Source organism: Tauraco erythrolophus, chromosome 4, assembly GCF_009769465.1.
Source record: "Tauraco erythrolophus isolate bTauEry1 chromosome 4, bTauEry1.pri, whole genome shotgun sequence".
Classification (NCBI taxonomy): domain Eukaryota; kingdom Metazoa; phylum Chordata; class Aves; order Musophagiformes; family Musophagidae; genus Tauraco; species Tauraco erythrolophus.
In genome coordinates this window covers 65,859,115-65,882,655 of record NC_141468.1, presented here as the reverse complement: position 1 = coordinate 65,882,655, position 23,541 = coordinate 65,859,115, and the positions used below count along the sequence as shown (strand labels likewise).

The following is a 23,541-nucleotide window of genomic DNA, read 5'->3' as shown; positions in this document are numbered from 1 at the left end:
CTTGATATTGGCAGAGGTACCACAGCACCAGCTGAAAATCAGTAGGGGCAGATTCACTGAGGCCAGCACAAGGAGGGATGAACTGCTCCTCCTTTTTGAGGAGCCAGAGTTCCCCTTGAGGATGTGCACTTGATTGGTGGTACCCATTCCCATTTGTTTTTTTTTTTTCCTGGAAGGAACCATGCTTTTCCTGTGAGCGCATTTCGGACAATTGTGCAAACGAGTGCTGCTGACAAGGAGAGCTCCTTGGCTGCGGGGCCCTTGCCTCCGCCCCCCACATCTCTCTCATAATTTAAGAGCAGAGGGGCAGCTCATAAAAGAGAAGGGTGCAAAGATATTCATTGGCAGCATGCAACTCACCAGTGCAACTCCCGGCCACAAACTACAACTGAGACCACGAGTTCAGGAGGATGCAGGAAGGTTATTACTGGTTCCTCCTCAGCAGAGGCCTGACACAGCTCCTCCTGAGGCTTCCCACTGATTTCAGTGGTGAGGCAGGAGAAGGTCTTTCCAGAGACTTCTGCAACTTTGACATAGCCTTTGAGCTGAACAGTGAGCTGGGAGAGGTTTGGACATTTTGGAGAAAGCTGGAGACCCTTATATGGTTGTCCAAGTCTCCGAAATGCACCACAGAAGGCCCTCAGAGAAAGCTACTTTCCTCAGCCCCCTAGAGCCAAACAACACAAAAAGTACCTGTCAAGCTCGGTGTCTTCAGAGCTCCTTACCTGTGCGAGGAGTCCTGGCTGGATCTGAAGAGGCTGGGCACCAGGAGCCTGAGTCACAATGGGAACGGCGTTCTCCATCCGGACTGAATACCCAGCATGCTTCGAAGGGGAGGCTTGTAACCCTGTTCCACCAGCACAGAAGGTACAGCATTAGCCATGAACAGCACTGCTAGGAACTGGGGTCTGGTTTTCAGAGTTGCCTAAAGGCATTCACTGATGTCCACTTAAATTTCAGTGTTCAGTCACTCTGAAAAAACGGGCTCTTGGTGTCCCACATACTCTACCCCAGCCCAAAGATGTCTATCAAATGTTCATGAACATGATACATGTATAAGGGTGCAGAAAAGACATTTTCAAAGATGTTAAGGGATTAATTGAATTATATTTTTAGGGTACCTCGAATCCATGGGAAACATCTCATACAATGTATACAGGGAGAAAAGAAAGAGGGCAGGCAAAGGCTTTTCTTCCCTCCTGTCCTCTGGTTTGACAATAGAAAGTGGTCCTTGCCAGCCAAAAAACATTGCTATGTGAGAATTGCCTCTTGTGACCCAAGTGTGACAGCAGGATGGGATTCCAGAACTCTGCACTCACTCAGCCTTGACAGGAATAGGTGATTTTCTCTTGCACAGCTTCTCAGGACTCGTATTTAAAAGACTCACATTCGACCGTGTAATCTAGCACACCCCAAACTCCAACCACTGCTGACTCAGCCACACAGTATCCTAGCTGAGCTGGAGGAAACTTCCCTCTCCACCACCTTAATGCATGGCACAGCCTATGCTACCTGCTCTGCTTTAGAGTGTTCTCAAGACAGCAAGCGGAAGATGTTAGCTTACATATTCTAGCAATACATTTCTGAAGTCAAACCCTTGAGATGCGTTTTAACTATGTAGAAGAGGTCTAGCTAAACTCTCCTAGTTCAAAAGAGCTTTGATAATCTTGCAGAACATTTAACAAGCACCTAGAGACTGCTGCACAGACAGGCTTGTAGAAATGAAGAGCAGAAGTTGCACCACCAGCTGAACCAAGGTCTATTTAGACTACTTCCTACAGATACCTGGCTAGTTTTTCCAAATTGCTACAGCATGTAAAGTCAAGAGAAGGACAAGTGGCTAAATCTGATCAGCGCTCAAGTTGTCGGACGATAGTACCTGCCACGGGTGTACATAGGCAGAGCTGTTTGCAGCAGGGCTGGAGCTGAAGGAATTGTACTGATAAATGGTCACGAGTAGCTGTTACGGGGGCAAACTCTCACCTCCACCAGCACCACACTCCCTGCTGCATTAACCTCCTGAGTCCCTCCTTTAACAACTAAATCACTGAGAAGTGATGAACCTGTTATTTATGTACTGATTTATCACTGTTGTGGGGGCAACTTTTCAAGTTTACCGAAGTGAGGCAGGACAGCTTTAAACTCTCTTCAGGGCAAAGGACGATGAGTATCACATATTCTCCTCCCACCCTTTCTCAGTGTCTGCCCCATTGTTTCAGACCAGCCACTTTTCGATCCATGATATTGGTTGCAACATCTTGGTGCCTGCGAGATCCTGCACTGTTGCAAATATTTCCATCTGCAACAACCTCATTGCTCTTATTCACTAGGTGACTAAGGAAGCTTATTTCCAACAAGAGCTAGATGAAAAAGCAGTGGGGAGGGAGCAGAGACTGGCCAAGACTTGGTAAGGCTGTTACTTACCTTGGAAGCCTGGTGGGCAGACTATGAGAGCTTGCTGGAAGGGGTCAGGCCGGGCACAGATCTGCGCTGTTCCTGTCTGCAGGGGCATGCTCCGCTGGGCCACCGCAGCCATGGACGCCGCTGAGGGCTGGTAGAGTGCAGATTGGTAATTTAGTATGGAGACCTCGGGGTTGGCTAAGGAAATAGTGGCACTGGAGGAGGTGGGAGCCAGGTTGGTGGTCTAAAGGAATGACGGGAATTAAACAAAAACAAACAAAAAATGAGGGAGATGGGTACGTTGGAAGAAGCAAAATCAAAAAATAAAATAAAAAAGTAAAATAGTGTAAGGTAAAGTAAAAAAAAAAAAAAAAAAAAAAGAAACAGCAAACCAAAACCAAACAAGGAGTAGAATAGGGCACTGAGGAGCGTAGTGGCAAGGGCAATGATGGGGAAAGGAGCACGATCTGCCCAAGTAACCACAGCTGTGCCACGCCATGGGACCTCCGGCCACACAGCGCTGCTGTGTACTGCTCAGAGACATAGCGCATTCTCCAAAGCAGAACTGTAGCCCCATTTATTGCTCAACTGGCTCTGAATTGCAGCAAGATGAAGATGGGTTCACAAAGTGCTACTATCCCCCAATCACGTTGTTCTCTCATCGTGCACATAGCTCTAGAAGCAGCTCACATTTCTTCGGTTAAACAAACTCAGCACCTCCATGCCCTGTGAAGCCTCATCCTGAGAGGGGAGACTCATTCCAGCCTTTCCTCTACCTTGTATCTAAAACAGCACGTCCCTTAATTACGTTTTGAGTTTGAAGGAATCAGAAGGCATAACAGTAGGTAATAATAATACTTTCAAAGTCCAAACTTCGTTTGTCTTTACTTTAAAATCTCTCAGAGCAGAAACTCCAGCAGGAGATGCTGCAAAGCCAAAAAAATCAGCCCAGTGCTCTGCAAAACATCTAGAAATCTCGAAAGTGATTTGTTTTTCATTTGGACTGAGCTCATAACAGTTGCAGACAAACAACCCCTAAGCAGCTCTGTCACTGCCCTATAAAAATATGCCCTTAGCATTCATGTCTAGGCAACTAGGCTCTACCAGACCAGACCCCATCTTTCCCCTCCATCCAAACTGACCAGCATCACTGCAGGAGGTAGATCAGACAACACTTTCTCACAGTGAACATATGAACCCAGGATGAGGCCTTGATCAAGGCTGCAGGAGGCAGCATTTCACGCTGCCCTGGTTGCCACTGGGCCTCGGAAAGGTACCCATGCTGCACTGCCACAACCACAGCCATGAGGGATGCAACGGTGAAATATTTCTTCCTCCTCCTCCTCCTCCCCTGTCTGTGCAGAGGCAGAGAAGTGCAATCTGTTCTCCTGTGCAACACACCAAGCAGCAACCACGACAGCCCCCACACTCCTAATCTCAGGAGTCATAACTGGAAGGAGGTAATCCCTAGATATTTTGCAGAGACAGGGAACACCAGAAAGCCAAGATGAGTGGTATGTTGAAGAGAACAGTGAAAGGTTTAGAGATCGCTCAAATTAAAACATCCTTCCTGGAAATGTTTCTACCACTTCTTCTAGGAACACTGGAGATACCAGTTCTGCTCCCAACACACACCCCTTCTGAGAATTCAGAGATTACCATGGACCTCTCCAGCCAACAACTGATCTTAACGTCAAGTGAGTTGTGAGGAAACGAAAGCAAGCCTGCATTTCCTACTAGCAACTGCGGTACAAGCGGTGTCTCTGCCCTGCAGGTGGGGCCCAGGGGAGCATGTAGCATGCACTTCCTTAGTCAGCATCTCAGAAACAGCCAAGAAAGGGAACCAGTGTTGGTAACTAATACCCTAGCATGCCAAACCATGACCTATCTCTGTCTGCGTCTGCTTAATTAATTGTTCCAGAAGACCTTCCGTGATCACATGTACCGAGAACTGAGTCATGAAGTCTGGTTTTCTGACTGACACAGGAACACCCTGTACATCTACACAGAATCCTTTAGCTCCTTTGCTTTCCAAGCACCATTTCCGCAACGCCACCTGCAATCTCTAGAGTGAATCTTGAGCAGCCTGTTCCCCAAAGGCTTAAAAGACGGCAGCTATTTCTTGAGCTTCAGTCTCCCAGAGTGCTGTCCCTGGAGAGTTTCCTTTCACTGTTGTAATACAGTACCACAGTAAACAACTTAGCCTGCTAGGCACGTAAAATTTGTCAACCTAGTACCCCTCAACACTGGGGCATGTAAAACTAATACAAGAGTCCAAAGCATGATTACAAAGCCACCAACGTAGAGTGCAATGCGTCCACAGTAGGGGCAAGTGCACAAGTTCCCCACGTCAACTGTGGCACCTAGAGTAAAACCAATGAGAGATAAGAGCAAACATTACCACTAAACTCTTCTTTCCTGTTGATCGGTTACAGTGCTGCGTCTGTTACAGAAGAGTTTGAATTCTTTTTACTTCAATGCGAATTTGAAGAAGTGCTGTAAGACCACAAATACTTCTGCCTGATCCAGGGATTGCAGTCCTGCTTGCTGCATTAAAGGACTAATGAGCTTTTCCCCATAGCAACTTCCCAAGTAAGTAGGATTTATCACCCCCAACAACAACATAAACAACGCAGGCAACACTTCACCATCACATAAAATGTCACAAGATTACCGCTTGCCTGAAGAAAAGAGAATGAGGAAAAGCAGAGGAAGGAGTGTAAAAAAGCATCATCTTTTCAGGCACGTTAAATGGGATGCTACTTTGCTTTTCAAGACCCTACTGATGTAAACGTTTCAAGCACTGTCTGCTTCTGATCGATGCCCTTACCTGGTTGTGGACTGTGTTCAGCTGGTTGTTAAAAGTCATGGTCAAGTTGGTTGATGTGCTTGGGGCTACATGGGTGATGAATGGTGTCTTGCTCTGGTTCACCGTGTCATACATATTCACCCGTCGCTTGCAAATCTCCATGTTCTGGAAGCAGGACTTGACACTGTATCAGGAAAGGGGGGACGAGGAAGGGAGAGAAAAATCAACCAACCGACCAACACAAGTAACAGTTCATCACAGTGGCCCTGCATTAGGTCTCAACAGCAGGCTTGGCACTTTCTAGGCTCTTAAAACCCTTTGCTATTTTATGCGGGTCTCTGTTTAACCAGCGAGAGTCAGACGAAGCCTGTACTGAAGACAGACAAATGGGTGTCATGATGGGAGCAGCTGCTCTGGGACTCCCAGGTGCCCCCATGGGTCTGAGCACTGCAATGTAAGTCACAAAAAGCAAGCAAATTGGTTGCTCTTTAGGTGGCAAGGCAAGAAAGACAAAGTGGCTATTTTAAAAGAGTGAAAGAGACTGAGAGCAAGAGAGAAAGAGAGATACTGTTTTTTTTCTGATCATTTGGCCTGAGAGGAAAAAACAACTTCTGCTTTCTGCCTCAGTGTAAGCCTAAAAGTAGTTTTACAAGTCTTTTGCAAGGAAGAATTTTACTGTTCTTGGTCACTGAGACCCCCGAAAAATCTTTACTTGTTCCTTTTAAAAAGTAGTTCACTGAGAGCCTAGTCCAGCCAAGCGGTTAAAACATTGCCCCTGTCTGGCTAAACACTTCCACAGATGCTTATCTTAAAGCCCACGAGCTGTCCTCTTGTGGTCAATGGTACGATTCGTATCTCAAAAGGTTATGCCAAATCAGATTCATCAACGCTCTGGGGGAATCTGGTTCTGAGGTTATCTCAGACTGAGAATTGGATCTCAGGAGGGAAAGATTACAGCCGCTTCCTCTGCACAGGCTCTCCTTTAAGTGTTATTGATATAGCAATGGAAATTTTGAGAAGTATTGTATTTTGTATCCCCAGTAAAGGAGATGAAACACTCTCTGCACTGCTAGAGTACTCTAGGTGACTGGTACAAGAAACTGCCGGTATTTCATTTTTATAATTGGGATACCGAAGCATACAGAGGTTTAAGAGATAATAACATAGCGGTCTTGCGCGAAACCGTAGTTTTAATAAAATCTCATTTTTCCAAGGTCTAAAAACCAATACAGGTTTTCCACACTTCTTCCATAATAATTGTTTTTACAAATGTGACCTCAGAATCTGAAACACAATTCAAAAAAGTAAAAAGGCATTTATTTTATTTCCGTTTACCCAATCCGGAAAAAAAGAAAATCTAAGCCATGAAAATCAGCTGTAGCTGTAAAAAAATCAGCTGTAAGAAAAATTTCTTTTGTAATGATCTAAGCTGTTAGAGGTAGGGGAGGTAAACACATCCTCACATAATTTTTAAGAAAAAAAATGTCCTTTGAAAAGGAACAAGCTCATATGATCCCTAGGATTGGTCAGGAAGAGGACCTAGATCTTTTTATCCCTGTCTTATCTCTTACTCACATGATCATCTTTCTTCTCTTACAGGTTATATCTTGGTAACTGGATCTGTGCCATAAACACCTGCAGACAAGACAGGCTCAGGACACTGTGCATAGCTGTGCATTATGTGCATTCATTTAAAGAACTATGAAATATCTCTAAGTCGCAGAACATTCAGAAAAATCAAACACTTCTATCAAATAAATATAGAAGACTACAGGATTGCATTTTTCCAGTCAGGTATGAATACAACTCTCTCTCAAAAAAGCAGAAAGCACTGGAAAGAGTATATATATTCTGTACATGGTAAACTGTGTGTGTTACCAAACAGTTTTATATAACAAGGTATAATCTCTACTAATTTAACACCGTATCCTCTGTCTTTACTTTAAAAAAAGGGGGAAAAAAAGAGGCAAGGACAGAGCCAAACAGACAGAAAGACTGAGGAGTACCCAACAATTCAAGAGCCAGGCAGTTAAATGCGTGAAATGGGGAGCTAACTCACTTTGCTGTTTGCTTTGGAAGTAAGCAGAACAGTCCATCTCAGGCTGCTCAAACTTGCAGCCTCTCTGAAGCATGCCACAGCAAAGATTCCTTCCAGAAGCTACATCTTCCATATATTCTCACTTTCTCTGCTGCCTGATTTACTTTCAAGAAAGATTACAACTCCTTGCATCTCTCGAGGCTTTGAAGTTTCTATTCTCAAAAACCACAGGCAATCACAGACAAAATTTCCATCAACTTGCCATGCTGGTTACAGCTTATTGCTCTCTTTACCCATCACCGCTTCCAACGCAGAGGGGCTGCGCGGGGTTACGCACCTGGCCGGCACGGCATTTAGTTTTCAGAGACTTGATGCTGAATTTTTTATTCAGATAAAATTCTCACTGCTATTGGCCCCAGTGATATTTTCAACCGTTCTGGGGCTTTGCCTGAGCAGCCACAAGTGAGCACTTCAAAAATGAAGATGTGATTATGGTCTGCTGCGTTAGTGGAAAGATTTCTGATGGCAATGCATTATGCCACCAACCTCTCCTATCTTACACAATCAGTTGTTGCACTGTAAGAAGGACTGTTGCAAATTAAAAGACTTCTGTATGTGACGCTAACTCTGTTAGAAAATACTGTCCTTTTTTATTTATGAATGTTTTTATATGAAACTTACTTTCTCTCTGTTTAGTACAACAATCTCCCATTTTGTTTTCATTACATTTATCATTTACTATCTACCTATAGGTAACAATACTCAAAGGTGCTTGTGCAGGTTAAGTCCGAGTCTACACAGATCATGCACCCACTACCTTCTGGTAAGCAGCTGCTCTTATCTTGTGATAGAGGTGACAAAAAGGCAGCTACAGCTCCTTCACAGAGGGAAAACTACCTTAAAGGAACTTGAAATACCGTAGGTAAGTGCACACACATGGGCAGGAGAGGTGACACACAGTCACCTGTTGCTCTGCAGCACCCACATAAACATACGCTATGGCTTTTTAAGCAGTCCTCTTCATTTTTATACCTGAGCTCCTCATAGACTTTACACACTTATGCACAAGGCACTCAATAAAGTACAGTTCTAGGCCAGTAACTATTCTCCTGACAAGGTAAAGGGACAGCCTGCAAAAGCACCTTGAACTACAAAGTGCTGTAGACCAGGATGTTCAAAGCTGGGTGTCCTGAAGGCTTTGGAAAACTCCCACTACATGTCTGCCTCCACTTGCACCTGAGAAGCCTGGCCCTCCATGAACTGCCTGGGGGACAGGAGCCATGTGCCAAGTGCAGGTTTCCTGCACTTCAGGCTGCTGCACTCCATGACGTGGCCTTAGGATAATGGGGATTCAGGCTTGAAGGTATGACACTTCTTCACATCTCCATCGGGTGGTGGAGCCCATCTCCATTCCACAAACGTGTCAGCTGAGGTCAGAGCATGGTGTTTAAGGTTACACAGGTGGGCAACAACAAAGCTGAAAACTGAACTCCTTGTCCTGTTGCCTGTGCCTGTAAACCAGCCTGCTGCAGAAGAAGCTCTTCCCTTAAAAAGCACACAGCCCCGAACTGACCCCTGCAAGATGGGAAGGTTCTGGGAGGAAGGGTTGGCTCCCCACTGCAGATAAGGTTGATTACTGCAGTAACAATCAGGACTATACTACTTTGAGATATACTGATACTTTCAGCACTAATTGCATAATTTCTTCTGCATTTTAATGCAAACATATATAATTACTGAATATTTACATAATGAATGTAGCACACTCTGCAGCGTTTTAAATGCCAAGCATCTACCACACAATTCTTGCAACCTTAAGAGTTGGCACTCCTCTTTTTTTTTTTAACGAGAAAAAGATTAAAATGTAGGGCTTAAGCATCTTAATAATGCCTCTCAGATACGTTTGGTCTCCACCACAACCAGCTCTCCTCCTCACCCTTCAATTCAAAACACAAGGGAAACAAAAGTCACGTACTGTGTGCTGTGAGGGAAATCGAGCAAGTGCGTCATGGTGACAAAAGGGTGGTTCAGAGTTTCAATGGGTGTTATTCTCTTATCCGCATCTATCGTCAACATCTTCTTTAACAGATCTATAAACTCCCGCCGGTCTGCCTTTTCCACCAACATATCACTTCCTTCCAAATCTGTTGTCATGTTCACCTAAAGGAGAAAGGACAAGGGTGAGCGCTAAAGGGAAAGAGCAGCTGGTCAGGTCTCCAGCAAACTGTGTTTACTTCTCATTGCAGCACACACCCTGCAAGCCTCCCTGTCTAAAGGGGTAGTTGCTGGAGTCACACGGAAGACTCCGTGGTGGCTAGTCATCTGGCTTGTGCATGTCAGTTCTCCAGACAGACTGTAAAGTGTTCGGCTAGCTTGGGTCAATGGCTAATGAAACACTTAGTCACCCTCCACTGAAGATGAACAGCTTCCATGTGGTAGCAGGCAAGCTCTGATAATCAGTATATTTATCATATAAAGGACTGTGCTATCAAATACTTAACTATGTGTCCTGTGAGCAAAAAATACATAAAATAAATAAAAATTGTCAGTAGGTTTATGAGAAACATCCCATTCATCTATCAGGTGCCAGGAGAAAACCTCCATGAAAACCTCCATTATGTTATTTCATCCACTTATACAGTTTACCCTGATCTCAGTCCTCCATTTCTGCATGTTTGCTTCTGAAGGCTACAATGTCTAGACTTCGCTAGCACAAACTCCAGTTTTGTGTTAGCGTTGTGCGCTAGCGTTGTGCCAGCTGTGCACACTTGTTTGTTTGCTAGCACAAACTCCAGTCGCAAGCGTGGTTATGCTGGAATTAACTTTCACAACCACACGGAACTGACACAGTGGATTAGTACTCCCCGTTCCCCCAGATAGCCATGTTTTACAGAGAGCACGCTCTTCAGTGGCCACGGTGATTATTTCCAATGTCACTGTTTTACAAATAGAAATATTAAAGCACAGAAAAGTTAAGTGACTTGCCAGTGGTCACACAGAGGAGCACTGGCAAGACAAGAGAAGAGGCAGGATTTTGACATTCAGAGATGTGAGTTAGCCATTTTCCAGGGCTGCTTTACCACAGTACATTGAGCCCTCAAGCCCCTATGTGCAGTTTCCCCTACAAAGCAGCGTGTAATGAGCTGATGTGGTAGGCATTTTCCTGGTATTTCTCAGGAGCTGGCACATGAATAAGATACGCAGACAAATCATGTAGTTCCCCTTTGTTAGCGTTGCCCAAAAGCACGTGAGGCAATCTTGCTGGTTACTCACCAATGCTCTTACCTGTGCCATATCATCCAAACAGTTGAAAATATACTTTCTTGCTTCCTTCGACTTAATCCCCGTCTCTGCCTCATGATCATCTGGCGTCTGCTCAAGACAGGAGACAGGCATTGACCAGAACTGCCCTGCAATCAGCTGCGCGCTACGTGCCACTTCCAGCTCGTGCCTTATCCTGCCCTCATCAGAGACCATGGTGTCTCTCTTGCTTGACCAGATAACATTTACGCTATCTCTGCTACGGTTGTATGACAGCTTTTGTGTCACAAGGCGATTTATCTCCTCTTTTTCACTTCAGAGGATCCTCCCCACTACGGTGGGAGTCCCAAAGGTCTCTTGTGTACACCCACCCCAGTGCGAGGCTCAGCATTCCATCCTTAGAGCCAGAAGCCCAGTAGCCTCTCTCCCTGGGGACTGATTGCAGTCAAACACGCTGGTACAAGAGACTCAGGGCTCGCCTGCATTACTAGTGGTTTTGATTGTCAGAATTAAAATGCTCTTCTTTTTTTTTTCTTTCCCCAATGCATTAGATATTAGAACAAAATCTGCCCAGGGCATGTTTGATTTAAACTAAACTTCAATTCATTGACTACTTAGAGGGATATTTCCAGGTCAATTCCGAACTTAAATTTCCTACAAAGCAGTGCCAAGCAGGTGGGCCAAGGGCTGCAGACCTTGGGGATGGCAGTTTTCCCTCAGGCTATACCCACCCCGATGTCTGTGCTGTAATGCAAAAAGCAGAGACCTAGGCTCTGAGGTGACCCGAATGTCTCCTCACTTCCAGCCAACAACTACAAGGTAAAAGAAACTATGGAACGTCTTCCTACCTTCAGCCTCCACAAAGGATACGGTGAGTCTGTATCCCTGTTGAAAAACCTCGTAGTCTTTGTCCCTGCACTTAACAAATACTCCGCTGGTAAGCCCTGTGTCTGTGAAATATAGCGAATCTGTAAGAGAAGGATGAGAGGTCACTGTTCATCCTGTGAAGATCTCTGGAGGTCTTCCCTGAAGGAGGGCAGGAGGCATTTAAAACAATAGAACACAGAAAGAAAGAGAAAATGTAGCACGTAGTTGGACTTCACCAGAAAAAAAAAACAACAGTGCAAGGAATGAGAGGAAAAAGAATTCCCGTACGGCATCCTTCCATTTATCACGTACATCACTGGAAACTCATCCTTACGGTACGCTCCCAAAAAGCCTACGGATAAAGGAAGGAAAGTTCCTAGGTTTTAGAGGTCAAAGAGGAAGATCTACACAGAGATTTCAATGGGGTGTTTCACCACTTTGCACCTTTTTATGACATGCCCTCCTCTCCAGGAGGTAATTTCAACAATTTGATATTTGTGCTCTAACTTTTGCTGTTTTTTCCCCCAGCTGAGCACAGCGCCTTTCCTAGAAGCAGTTTGAAGTTGAAAACGGAGGACTATGAAGTGACTATCTTTGAACTTCAATGAAATATGCACTCAAACAAACTGACACCCTCACGGTATGTAAAGTACTTCATCTCTATTGCTTACACAACTTCATGTGTTTTTTGGGTTACTTCTGTGAGTATGACCTCGGTGGCACTCGCACAGCTAAAAGATGCTACACATGTGTTTCCAGGATCTCAGACTTAGTTTATTTATTCAAAGGAGAATGGGTATGTGATTACACAATTAGAACCAACCTCACATAAGCCTGGGGTGCCACACAAAACCTTAACTTTTGCATCTCCTGACTCTGCAAAATTGCTGCAAACCCTGCAAAACTATTAAAAAGTCATCTACCCTAGAAAATTCTAGGGAAGAATGGAAAGCATTTTTGAGAGAAGAGACAGAGAGGGGTAAAAAAAAATAAAGGCATAAAAAGCAGTCGTGGTTTCAAAAACTTCCAAGCACTCAGGAGCCGTTTCACTGAGCATGGCTTGCTCAGCTCTGCAGCTCCATCAGAGCTCATGCACCTGAGAAGCACCAGAATCCTGCCCTCAGGATGACGTGGGCTGCAGCAAGGGGCCAGGATCAGCCCCTACCTCTTTCCCAGCTCCCCAGGAGCCCTCACCGTACTTCACCAAAGGAAGCTTTGTGCTGGGCAGTTAAGCTGGGCAGGTAGGCATAGTGATTTCTTTTTCAGCTGTGTGTTTTATGGCTTCTGAGCTGCGGCAGGGAGGAGAAAGAAATCTACCCTTCATGCTTGGTACGTGATTTTCAAACACTTGTAAGTTTCTCAGCTATGTCTGATTTACTTTGGAGTCACTAACGGCCCTGCTCTTCACTGCAAGTTATTTCCCCTGCCAAATTTTACCTTTAAAGCTCTGACTAAAAAACCACTAGTTACAAAAAATGAGTCAAAGAAACATTTTCATATATGAAAAACTTACTTATTACCCTGTAGTTTTTTTTTTTTAATTTTTTAAAAGAAAAAAAAGACCCTTTTCAGGCTGCATTTGCAGATGGCTAAGATCACTCTGAAGAAGACTATGGGAATGGAAAGTGTTCTGCAGCCCTGACTCTAGCAGCCGCTGCGCTATCAGATTTAGAACTACAAAAGGAGCGTAAAAGCCTATAGGGAGAGAAGTACGACAGCTTATATTAACTGGAAACGTACACCACTGTGAACGTTCTCCTTCTTGTCATTGCTTTTAATATGCACCCTCATAAAAGGGGTTATGAAACGCAGCAGAGTTTGTGTAGTTTCTTCTAACAAATAAACCTTTATTCGACACTTGCTGTTACAGCAGACAAAGGGTGCCTGCTCTGCTCAGTGAGGAGAGACACGTACAGAGCTCTCCAGTCAACAGCAGAGCTGACTCTTGATTGAGATTTCACTTAGGCAGTCAAGTCTTAGAAGCTGTACCAAACAGCACACTGGCTACCTAGAATAAATACCCCAGGTGGCTAATGAGAAAGTTGATTTGGGAGGGGGCAAGAATCGCATACCCTCCGTTAGCAAAACAGAAAACGTTGGCATCTGTTCACTCTCACAAAAGAAGGGAAGAAAACTCCAACCCACGACCATCCATGCTCTTACCAGCATCCAGGGCAATATCCGTACCCACCTGATCATACTCTGAAGCTCCCGGGTACAACGGCCAGCCCAAGAACAGCTCTGCAATGACGCATCCCAGCGACCACATATCGATTGCTTCACAAAACGGTAAACCGAGGATGATTTCGGGGGCTCTGCAAAGGAAGAGGTTAGAAAACATCAGCAATGGGAGCAGATCTGCTTGGCTGGTGGAGGAAAGACCCTACTCGAGGCTCTCGGGCCCAGCTTGCCGTCCTGTGGAGGAACTGTGCGAACTCCCTGCGGTGAAGCATCCTCCATTCACGCAGCTTGGTGGGCTCCACAAACAGCCGGACATTAAATAATCATTACGGGACTGGTATAAAAGGATTACTGACTTTTTAAACAAATTATTGTAACCATAAAACAGAGAAAGAACGTAATTAGATCTATTAGACCTAATACTTTTCTTCAGGAGGAAGTAGTCAAGAAGCCTTCACTTCCCAGTCTGTCCTGAATGCCTGACCAGATTTCCTCTTCCCTCCCAGCCCAAACAGCCAAAATGCGGCAGCACTCCCACTATGCATTTACTGCTGGCTTCAGCAGATGCCCAATCACTCTCTCAATGAGTTTTGGTGTCAGCCCTGCTGAGGAAGGAGAGGACAAGGTAAAAGCTTTGCTTCAGCTCTCCAGAAGGATCCCCAGCCGGGCCATGGAGGAGACGTCCAAACAAGCAACATCAATCTCAGCTCAGACTTTCACAGGACCTTAAGGTGAGGGTCTTTTCACCTTTCAGCCAGGTAGAAGCTGGTGTCAAATCTTAGCTAGGTACCATGCAGACCATGCAGTCAACGGAGAGACATCCCTCCCCACTCCAAGAGACATCTGTCCTACTCTCTTGGGACGGTTTGAATCTTTCTTCACTCAGGCTAGACAAGCTACTTAAACTTCAGTGGCCAAGACGAGACAAGATGGATCCTCCCCTTAGCACCCCAAATGCTTTGCATTTCAAAAGCAACTTCTGTGTGGAAGGATCAAAAGTATCTTACAAATAGTGAAAACCTTATACAAAACCCACCTCTGCACACAAATATTTTCCTTACTTTCCCTACCTCAGCCCAGACTTCCACATACTGTTAAGTGTCATAGTTCCTATTTTACACAGGGATCACCTAAGGCTTCTCTCCTGCTCTTCTTGCAGATCTCACAACATTTTCTTTTAAAGCCCCAGCTTCTGGAGTCAGGTGATGTACAACAGAAAGAAAAACTTACTTTCCCATGCTCCTCTAACTAGAAAAAAAAAGCAGAAGATAGATAAAAGAAAGAAGCATGCATTGCTTTAAAATTTTCATCATCTAAAAAATAGCCTTGGGATTTCTTGAGCCATGATGCATATTTTGTGAATGCCTGGGGTTGACTATTGACCAATCAAGCGCCACTATGCAGAGCTGGAAATAGGGCCCGTGGTTCCCAGCTTCCCATCTTTCATCGGGATAAGATCTGACACCAGTGAGATCATACTACGGATTACCAATTGCAATGGAAAATATTATGTTTTAATCACATCATTACATAGTCATGTGAAGACAAGTCTTCAGCCAAGAAACCAAGAAAAATGGGTAATTTTTTCCAAGGAAATAAGCAAAGGCCCTGAAGCAAGAATCCATACCCCATCTTCAGTCCACAAACTTCCCCAATTTTGGGTTGACTGGTAATGATAAAAGCCCAAAACCATCTGTTCTCAAACCAGCAATGCAGAACATAAAAATTACGGGAAATTCTGGGATTTTAACGCTAGGATGCTTTATGTCATTCCCACAGAAAACATTCCAGAAACTTAGCCTTTCTAGCTTCATCTGTGCCTGTTCTCATACCTCACTGTTCTTTAGCCTATCATGACAGACTTTCTACTCTGATACCCATCTCTCCTTAGGAACAAGGGGTTAATTTTCCTCCTTTCCTCCCCATTCCATCATCCCTGCACACTACTCGACACCTAGACAAAATGCAGAGAGAAAAAGACAGCTATGGTGACCTGAATCTCATTACTATGTAAATCCTGCATTCAAAGCCATCTGCCTCTCCCTGTCTGTCTTCCACATGGTGAACGAAATGTCCCTGGTCACTAATGAGAGCTCAGCCACGCATCGCCTGAACTTCAAATCCCTCCCACTAACTCAAGTGGAGGGAGTAGAAGGGTGGACTATCGGTGGGATATTCCCAACGTGGTTTTGTGTAGAAATCTCCCTGTTCATAAAAATCACTTGCACTGCTGTCGTACGCAGCACACACCTCCTCACCTGTCTCCCCATGTTTATGCTGTCAACACCTCCAGACCCCTGCAAAAAGGGATGACCTAGGATTTGACATTCTAAAATTTCTGATTTTTTTTCTCATGAGTCTTCGGCTGTCCAGTGGGTTTTCCTTAAAGCATCAGCTTCTGGAGTGCAGCAATTAGGAAAGAATTTCTTTTTCACACATGAAAGAAGTTTTGCACCTCCGCTGTTGGGAAGAAAAGCACGAAACCAGTGTCCGTACCATTTAGACACATAGAAGGCAACTAACTGGAATGTCATTCATTATATTAAACCAGACCTATCATTGTAGGGAGGGGAGGTGGTGAGATAGTTATATTTTATTTTGCCTTTTTGAAAGCTGGTATTTGCATTACTCCATCAAGCCTAAACAGTAGTTGCAATCTTTGCCCATTCAGCCCCAAACAGATGATAATTTTGGAACTACAAGAATCCCTGCAAGAGTGAGGCCAGATCTAAGTGACATGGTGCCCTACGTACACCACAGCCAGTGTTCGCTGCAGCTTTCTTCCATCCCTGCCATTGTGTCGTGACTGCAATTTTTCCATGGAGAGGGAGTGGCTCTAAGAGAAAAGACGTTGTTAACTAAATTAAGCAGTCATTAAGACATCAACAGAATGACAGGTAGCGGACACCACACTGGCTTTCAGATTTTCAGCTAGTAGACACCTCCCATTTGCCACGTGTAAGGGAGAGCTGGAGTCACCCCGAAAGAAGCAATGGTCTGCCTGGCTTCTGGCGCCCTATGCTAATGGTCAACGCCAAGTGTTTTGGTGGAGGATGCTACAAGATATATAATGAAACAATTCATCCACTGATAAAATGCCTTCTGAAGCTCTATCGGGAGGAAATTGTCTGTATGCTCAGTTATGGATGCATAGATCCTTCTGCACATGGACCTTTATCAAACAACACATGGATTTCCTCTTTCTTAAAATAAACATGTCAATTTTTTAAGACAAGGTGAGATCTTGACTTCAATCATGCATTGTGGCACGGAGTTCCATAGGCAACCTTCTGCTTTCAATAGCATCTTAACTCAGTTGTTCAAAGCCTGATTTTCCTTCATCAGGTTTAAATTTGTCACCTCTCACTTCGTGTTCACATGGATTGGCCTAGAGGTGAAGACAGAAGTGCCTGAATCACCTTTCTTTTAGCACAAACTATTTTTGTATCTCTGTCCTGTTCTCCCTTGTTTGCAGCAGCTTCTGGCTTCTCAATGTTCCATCCCCATGGATGTTTCAATCCACTTCCACCACCTGGCCCTACAACTCCTCTTCCTGACACGACTGCTTGGAGACAGGCTGAACAGACCTAGAAACAGTTAAACACGAGGACATTCCCCGGAACTATTTTACACTATTTGCAGAATGCTTTCGCGTTCCAGTCTTCCCTGAGCCTAATATTTTGTTTGCTTTTGGAGTGACATGAGGCATTTCAGCAGATGTTTTATGTGGGAGATCCTCTGAGACACACAGTCCTTTCTCCAAAGGAGTTGCAGTTAATTTAGGACGTAGAATTATGCAGAAATAGTTTGGTTTTCTTCTTCCAATGTTTACTGTCTTTCAGTACTGCACTGATCTGGCATAACCCAGATCAAGGCCCTTAAATGTTCCTCGCTGTTGTCCATAACCCAGATCAAGGCCCTTAAATGTTCCTTGCTCCTTTGTGCAGCCGAACCTAATCAAGTCTGTGGTATCTGCACACTTAAGCACTGCTGGTCCACCACTTTTTACAGATAATTAATACATTAAATAACTCTGGTCCTAAAATGTGCATGCAGGCCACTCCATAACTGATCCTTTTATCCCTAAAAGCACTCAGATTTAGCTCATCTGCTCTAACAATGGCGTAATTCTCTTTTCCAAAAGCAAAGAAAACATTTCCATGTCTTATTCAGTTCTTATGTGTGATTTCTCCATTCTGCAGCTGGTAACACTATGTAACAGGGGAAAATATCCTATTAAAGTCTGCACATCAGAGTATTATAATTATAAAAATCAGAAGGATGAGTCACATGGTGGCAGGTCCTCCCAGAACAGCACGGAGATCTCCATGGCTGCACAGGGAAGTTTTTTTCCGTCACGATAATACTGTTTGTTTTAACACAGACTCACCAAACCTTTCAGTTGTGGTGGTGATCTCGTCTGAAACCACGCAAAGGCAGTGTGCTGCCAGATACCTCGGTACATGCAGGAATGCCCCCGTTTACCGCTCTCTGCCAGTTTTTTCGCTGTGCATCCGCAATGCCCTCAGCACAGTAATTCTAGCCTCTGGTAGGAGACATACAGAGGGAAAACGGAAATCTTTGCTGTCCTGTCCTCTTTCTCCCACCAGCTGTCTTCAACATCTCCGAACTAATGGCACTCCCTTCTATACGTGCAGCCACAACCTGCTCTACAGCTCACGCAAATCTCGCCAACATAGACTAAAGATTTAGACACCACTCACCACCAGCCTGGGAGAGGCTGAAGAGCACCCCCAAGAGCCTGTATCTCCAGGAGAGAAGCAGCCAGCCCATGCCCGCTCCACACATCTCCTACCCCTTTCCCAGACCAAATTACTCTCTTGGCCAGCAAAGGGTGACCTGCTCCTCTGCTCAGCGCCGGGTCCAGCCAGTCCCCCATCACCTTGGAGCTCAGCTTGAACGTGCCTGTGTATACCAGAGATCTGCCAGTACTGGGTGCTGGGGACCCAGGACATGAGGGTCCCCGTACTGGCAGTGCCCACAGGTCCCCAGAGGCAGAAGTGCCATCTCATCATTTGCTTGCACCTCACATATGACCCCGTCCTGCTTTCAGGCCTGCCGCTGGCAGAGTATTTACTTTAGCAACCCTGCTTTGTGGCAGGGTAATTTCATTGTCTGGTGTTTCTGTCAGGAAAATTAATTACCAGTCTAGCTTGCTGGCTTTTTCACCCACACATCACAGGACATTAAAAACAAATGTCAAAAAAATTCATTTCCACAGACTTGGATTCAGAGAGCTGGGCTCTTTCTGAATTTTAAAACTCCCCTGCAAACTGCCCTCCTCGGGCATAATTTACCACCTCTGGTAGGGTCCCGTGGCCAAGTGTGATTGTCTCAGCAGAGTCCTTCACGGACAAGTATACATATCAGACAAAAATATAACTCAAAACTTGATACTTGCTGGCACCTTGAGCAGAGATCGTGCCTGCTTCTTGCCTTCAGGGTGACGCTTCCAGAAGAACGTTGTGGGCAGCTGCAGGCAGCGTAGACAGACCTACAGTGATGTTGCCTGCTCAGTCAATAAACACAGCTCCCATTTTCTTCTACCTGTTAGTCTCACCTGCCAAAGCCTGAACTTCAGGAAGCAGTAGCTTGTACATCTCCATCCAGAAGGCCCTGGGCAGAGGCAGGAGCTGGACCCCCTGGCCCGAGCCGGCACGTGCTGACCGGCTGCATGCCCAAGGCTTGACCCCCCCTCTGTGCTTGCGCTCTCCCACGCACCAAGAGACCCTTGTGAGCAGGAGGAACTGCATCCTTCATGTGCCTTATAAAGGGGCTTTTGTTCAAGCAATGGAGCTCCATCTTCCTCCCAGCTGAACCCGTTCTTTGGCATCTTATGGACTCTTTCTCACACCTGCTCACTTGACCCTTTTGTATTTTGTGGAGGTATCTACTTTTCATTGCCATATACTGCAGCATGCAGAGTACCCTCAGCTCTTAGTTAATGGAGACGAAGAGCACACAGCACCTTTTTTTGTCCCCCTGTACCTCTCAGACCCCAAATCACTTCTTAAGTGCAGGGCTGTAAAAGGAGACAGGCTCATATTCTGAGGGTAAAAGGTTATAGTTGCTATTTCTTCCGCCCCTCCACCTCTCCACTAGCACAGACACCTGGAAGGGATGCAGACATCTAATATGGATGACCCTCGGACTCAAGGCCTTCCTCTGCTCCGAGGCTGGGCAGTTGCAGACTTCCCGCCTGTGACAAAGCCGCCATCAGGGCCAGAGCTTAACACCTACAAGCACCGATTGGTCCTGCTCACTTGCTCACTCCCTGTCCCGTGCAGTGGGCAGGACAGGAGCTCCAGACCCCACCTGTGCCACTCGCAGCTGGGGACAGCCCAGCTCACCCTCGTTGCGGGACCTCTGGCCTCGCTGCGGGACCTCTGCATTTCTCCTGCATCCCCCAGCACTGGAGTTTACTTGCAGGCTCAGCCAAAGCCCGTACACAAGTGGTACAGCTCTGCAGACTGCTCACTAGGGCCTCAAGGACTGCTGTGATCTCTGAATCATGTTGGGAAGCACCAATCCAGCAGAATTGCAGCAAGAGACAGCCCGAGGAATCAGGACCCATCCCAGAACATGCAGGCAGACCACGTCTTTCAGATTCCAGCATAAAGTTCAAATGTCAGAGAGTTTAGTCAACACAAGGATATTAACAAGGGAGGGAAGGGGCCATTGAAGAATATCACCCAATCTATCAGAGTATGCTGTTTACCCACAAAGATGTTTTAGTCTGACTTGTAAGGAGGGACGGTGCCTCTAACTAACACGCTCCCGATTTCACAGGTCAAACACAGCTACACTTGGTTTCTGGAAAGGACTGTGGGTGTAGCCAGAGCCACTGTCAGGGCTGTCAGACCACCAGCACAACCACCACTAGAGGGTAGCTCCAACACTGCATTGCTCACATTGCCCTCGCCCATCCCTCAAGATTAGTTTGCAACACATCAAAAAATATCTGTATCAGCTCAGAGGACTGGAAGCTGGTTCCACTCAGCCTTCGGTGATGGTTTATGTTACAGGACACAAATATAAACTGGAGGCTGGTAACAAGTGAGGTACCGCAGGGGTTTATCCCGGGACTGGTCTTGTATAACATCTTTTCGCTGACCCAGGGGAGGAGGCAGAGTGCACTCTCATCCAGTTCATGGGTGATGCCAAACTGGAGAGACCTGGCGATGCGTTTGAGGGCAGGGCTGTCACACAGAGGGACCTGGACAAGCAGGAGGCATGGGCCAATGGGGACCTTTGAAATGCAGCCAGGACAAATGCTGAGTCCTGCCCCTGATATGGATGAGCCCTGGTGACAATACCTGGGGAACTGCTCGGTGGGAAAGGCCATGAGCACCTTAACCTGGGGGGCAGTGGGCTGAAATGAGGGCCCTGGTAGCAGCTGGACCAACAGCCTCCCTGAAGCAGGGCCAGCAGACCAAGGAATGTGATGACTCTCCACCAGCCACACTTGTGAAACCACATCTGGATACCACGTTCAGCCTGAGGCCCTCAGTGCACAGGCAAACTGGAGCAACCTCAGTAGGGGGAGAGACAGTCATGGGGAACCTGACAGTAGCCTACCCGCTTCTCCTCTGCCACATGGAGAAGATGGTGCCAAGTTCTTTGGTCAAGTGGGCAGCAGGAGGTGGAGATGATAGACAAACTGAAACAGGGAAGGTTCCTGTTCAGGTAAAGAACTGCTGGCACAGGCTGTGCAGTCACCATCCTAGAGACTTTCAAGACCTGACAAGGCAAAGTCTCGATCTTGATCTCACGGCTGACCCGACCTTGAGCAACAGGTTGGGCTAAACGACCTCTTGAGGTCCACTCCCACCTAAACTACTTTGACTCTATATGGTGCTGTAACTATACACTTGTCAATAGTAAGGTCACCGCGATCCTCCTTCATCCAGGCACAACGCTATGTAGCTGGGAGTGTTTCAGGGGGTACAGATGCAGGTCCCAGGGTGTTTTGAGCAAGTGTACACACATAGTTCCATCTGTCTTTTAAAAACAGAGAGCAAGTCACATAAGAATTATTTCTGGACCTGACTGGCATAATTATTGAACAAACCTTGAGAGCCTGTCATTACTAAGGGTATTTAATAGCAAATAAATCACAGAAGCAGACTAAACTACCCACCCCTTGATGCTGCTCATGTTCCACCATGGTGTTGACTGGGAAGAGTGAAAATACTCCAGAGGATAGTGTCAGAGGCTGACAGGGCTAGCCTGGACCCCGGGAAGTCACCTGCTCCCTCCCTGCCCGGATATCAAGCCATCCATGCCTATGTGAGTCCTGGCAAGAATTTGGCCAGCTCGTCTTACAGACCTCCCATGGTGGAGTGTCCATAAACTTTGCTGTGCCCCAAAGGACCTCATTCCTTGTAATTTTAAGGAATAATACAGCTGCGCATAGCAGAATTTACACACAACTTGTTGTCATTCTGGCATCCATGCAGGACATATGGAAAAACAAAACTTAATACATCTCACTTGACTTTGCCTATGCTCAGCTTTCTGCCAGGCTGCACCTCCTCCCCATCTTCACCCTCCCTTGGTCTCAACACATGTTCAGTACCTATAGCCTTGTCTCTTTCTCTTTCCTGCTTACCTCTGTTTCCCTTTTCTGTCTCATCTTTTCTGCTCTCTTCCTGCACTTACTGTGGATGAAGGAGAGGTGGACATCACGCTCAGGAGTGCTGGAACTCCCTATCCCCATGAAGGGTGTTCACACCAGGAGTGCTGGAACTCCCTATCCCCATGGAGGGGGTTTGCACCATGCACCTGCAAACACAGCCCTGTGCTGCTACAGGGGCAAGCTGGGCATGCACAGACCCTGTGCACCCATCTTTACAAACGGGGTTTCACACAGACGCTTACACACCAGGCACCCCTACGGGATCCTGACGCTCGCCGCGACCGCCAGCACCAGGCTCTTGGGAAAAGCTTTTTGCACGGGCTAATCCTGGAAGAGTTTCAAGCAAAGCACACCAGCGTACCCCAAGCACTTGCTGTCGCTACACACCTTTCTTGAAATTAAGAAAGCCAGATTCAGCCATGAACAAAGCCTGGGTTTAAACGGGGAGGGAGAGGGTCTGCACCACTCTCTTCTCCTATATACATTGCACATAGACATTCCATTTAGGTTAGGATCTGAAAGAAAACCTCCTGCTCTCTTCAGCAAGAGCGTGTGAGCAAATGAGTGAAGCCCTGAGCTGGAGAAGGCAGAGCAGCTGTTTGTGGAAACAAGACAAAAGATTTAGAAACAGTCGCCTTTTTCCCCCCTCTCCCATGTCAGGCTGTTTACAGAAACCAAGGGATGAAATCTTGCAGACAAAAACACTGAGAGCAGCCTGTCAGTCTCGGAGGGAGGGAGGGAGGGAGAGGGAGGGGAGCGTAGGCTTCTTTCGGGATTATGGATCATTGCTAAATTGCTCTATCAATTATTAAACCCATCACTCAAAGCGCAGTAACCAAAATATAGCAGATAAAGCCTTTCTCATCCACTCTCTACCAGCTGCTCTCCTCCTCCTAAAGCCAGAGGGGAATGAAAATTCCCGTAGTTTATATTTTATAAACATCATTTTTCCTGTGCCTTGAAAATAAAAGCTTTTTCGGACAAGGTACAGTAGAACCGAGCCCGCGGCAGGAAGATATTAAAGGAGGAGTCGCCCTTTCCATTAACAGACCCAAGGAATAAAACAAAATCTCTCCAATCTATATGATTTCTTAGCGCCAACAGGTTAAAACATTTGTCTGTGGATAAATGAAGAGGCAGGCTCCAGCCATCAACAGCTGCCAGTTGCCATTTGCCTTTGCCTCTGGGTGGATCTGAAACCAATCACAAGGTGGGTACGGTCCCAGGAAAGGATGGGACATGGCCAAGTGTCACCTGGCATTTAGTGTGGCCAGTGGCTCTGTGGAGAGGGCAACTGCAAACACGCATCCAGGATGAGAGAGGAAG

General features: G+C 46.0%; 1 protein-coding gene across 3 annotated transcripts in view; it reads right to left on the bottom strand.

Moving 5' to 3' along the window:
• HIPK2 (homeodomain interacting protein kinase 2) overlaps positions 1-23,541 on the bottom strand; it is a 131,405-nt gene that overhangs the window by 21,624 nt on the left and 86,240 nt on the right. The window contains exons 3-10 of one of the 3 annotated variants that reach the window (XM_086610337.1): positions 13,567-13,690; positions 11,357-11,476; positions 10,521-10,619; positions 9,223-9,407; positions 6,785-6,844; positions 5,231-5,393; positions 2,425-2,644; positions 726-847 (exon numbers count right to left, since the gene is read on the bottom strand). In XM_086610337.1, the coding sequence (XP_086466463.1) occupies positions 726-847; positions 2,425-2,644; positions 5,231-5,393; positions 6,785-6,844; positions 9,223-9,407; positions 10,521-10,619; positions 11,357-11,476; positions 13,567-13,690 (1,093 nt within the window). The remainder of the gene's footprint in view (positions 1-725; positions 848-2,424; positions 2,645-5,230; positions 5,394-6,784; positions 6,845-9,222; positions 9,408-10,520; positions 10,620-11,356; positions 11,477-13,566; positions 13,691-23,541) is intronic. The other 2 variants (XM_086610338.1, XM_086610339.1) reach the window with 2 other exon arrangements.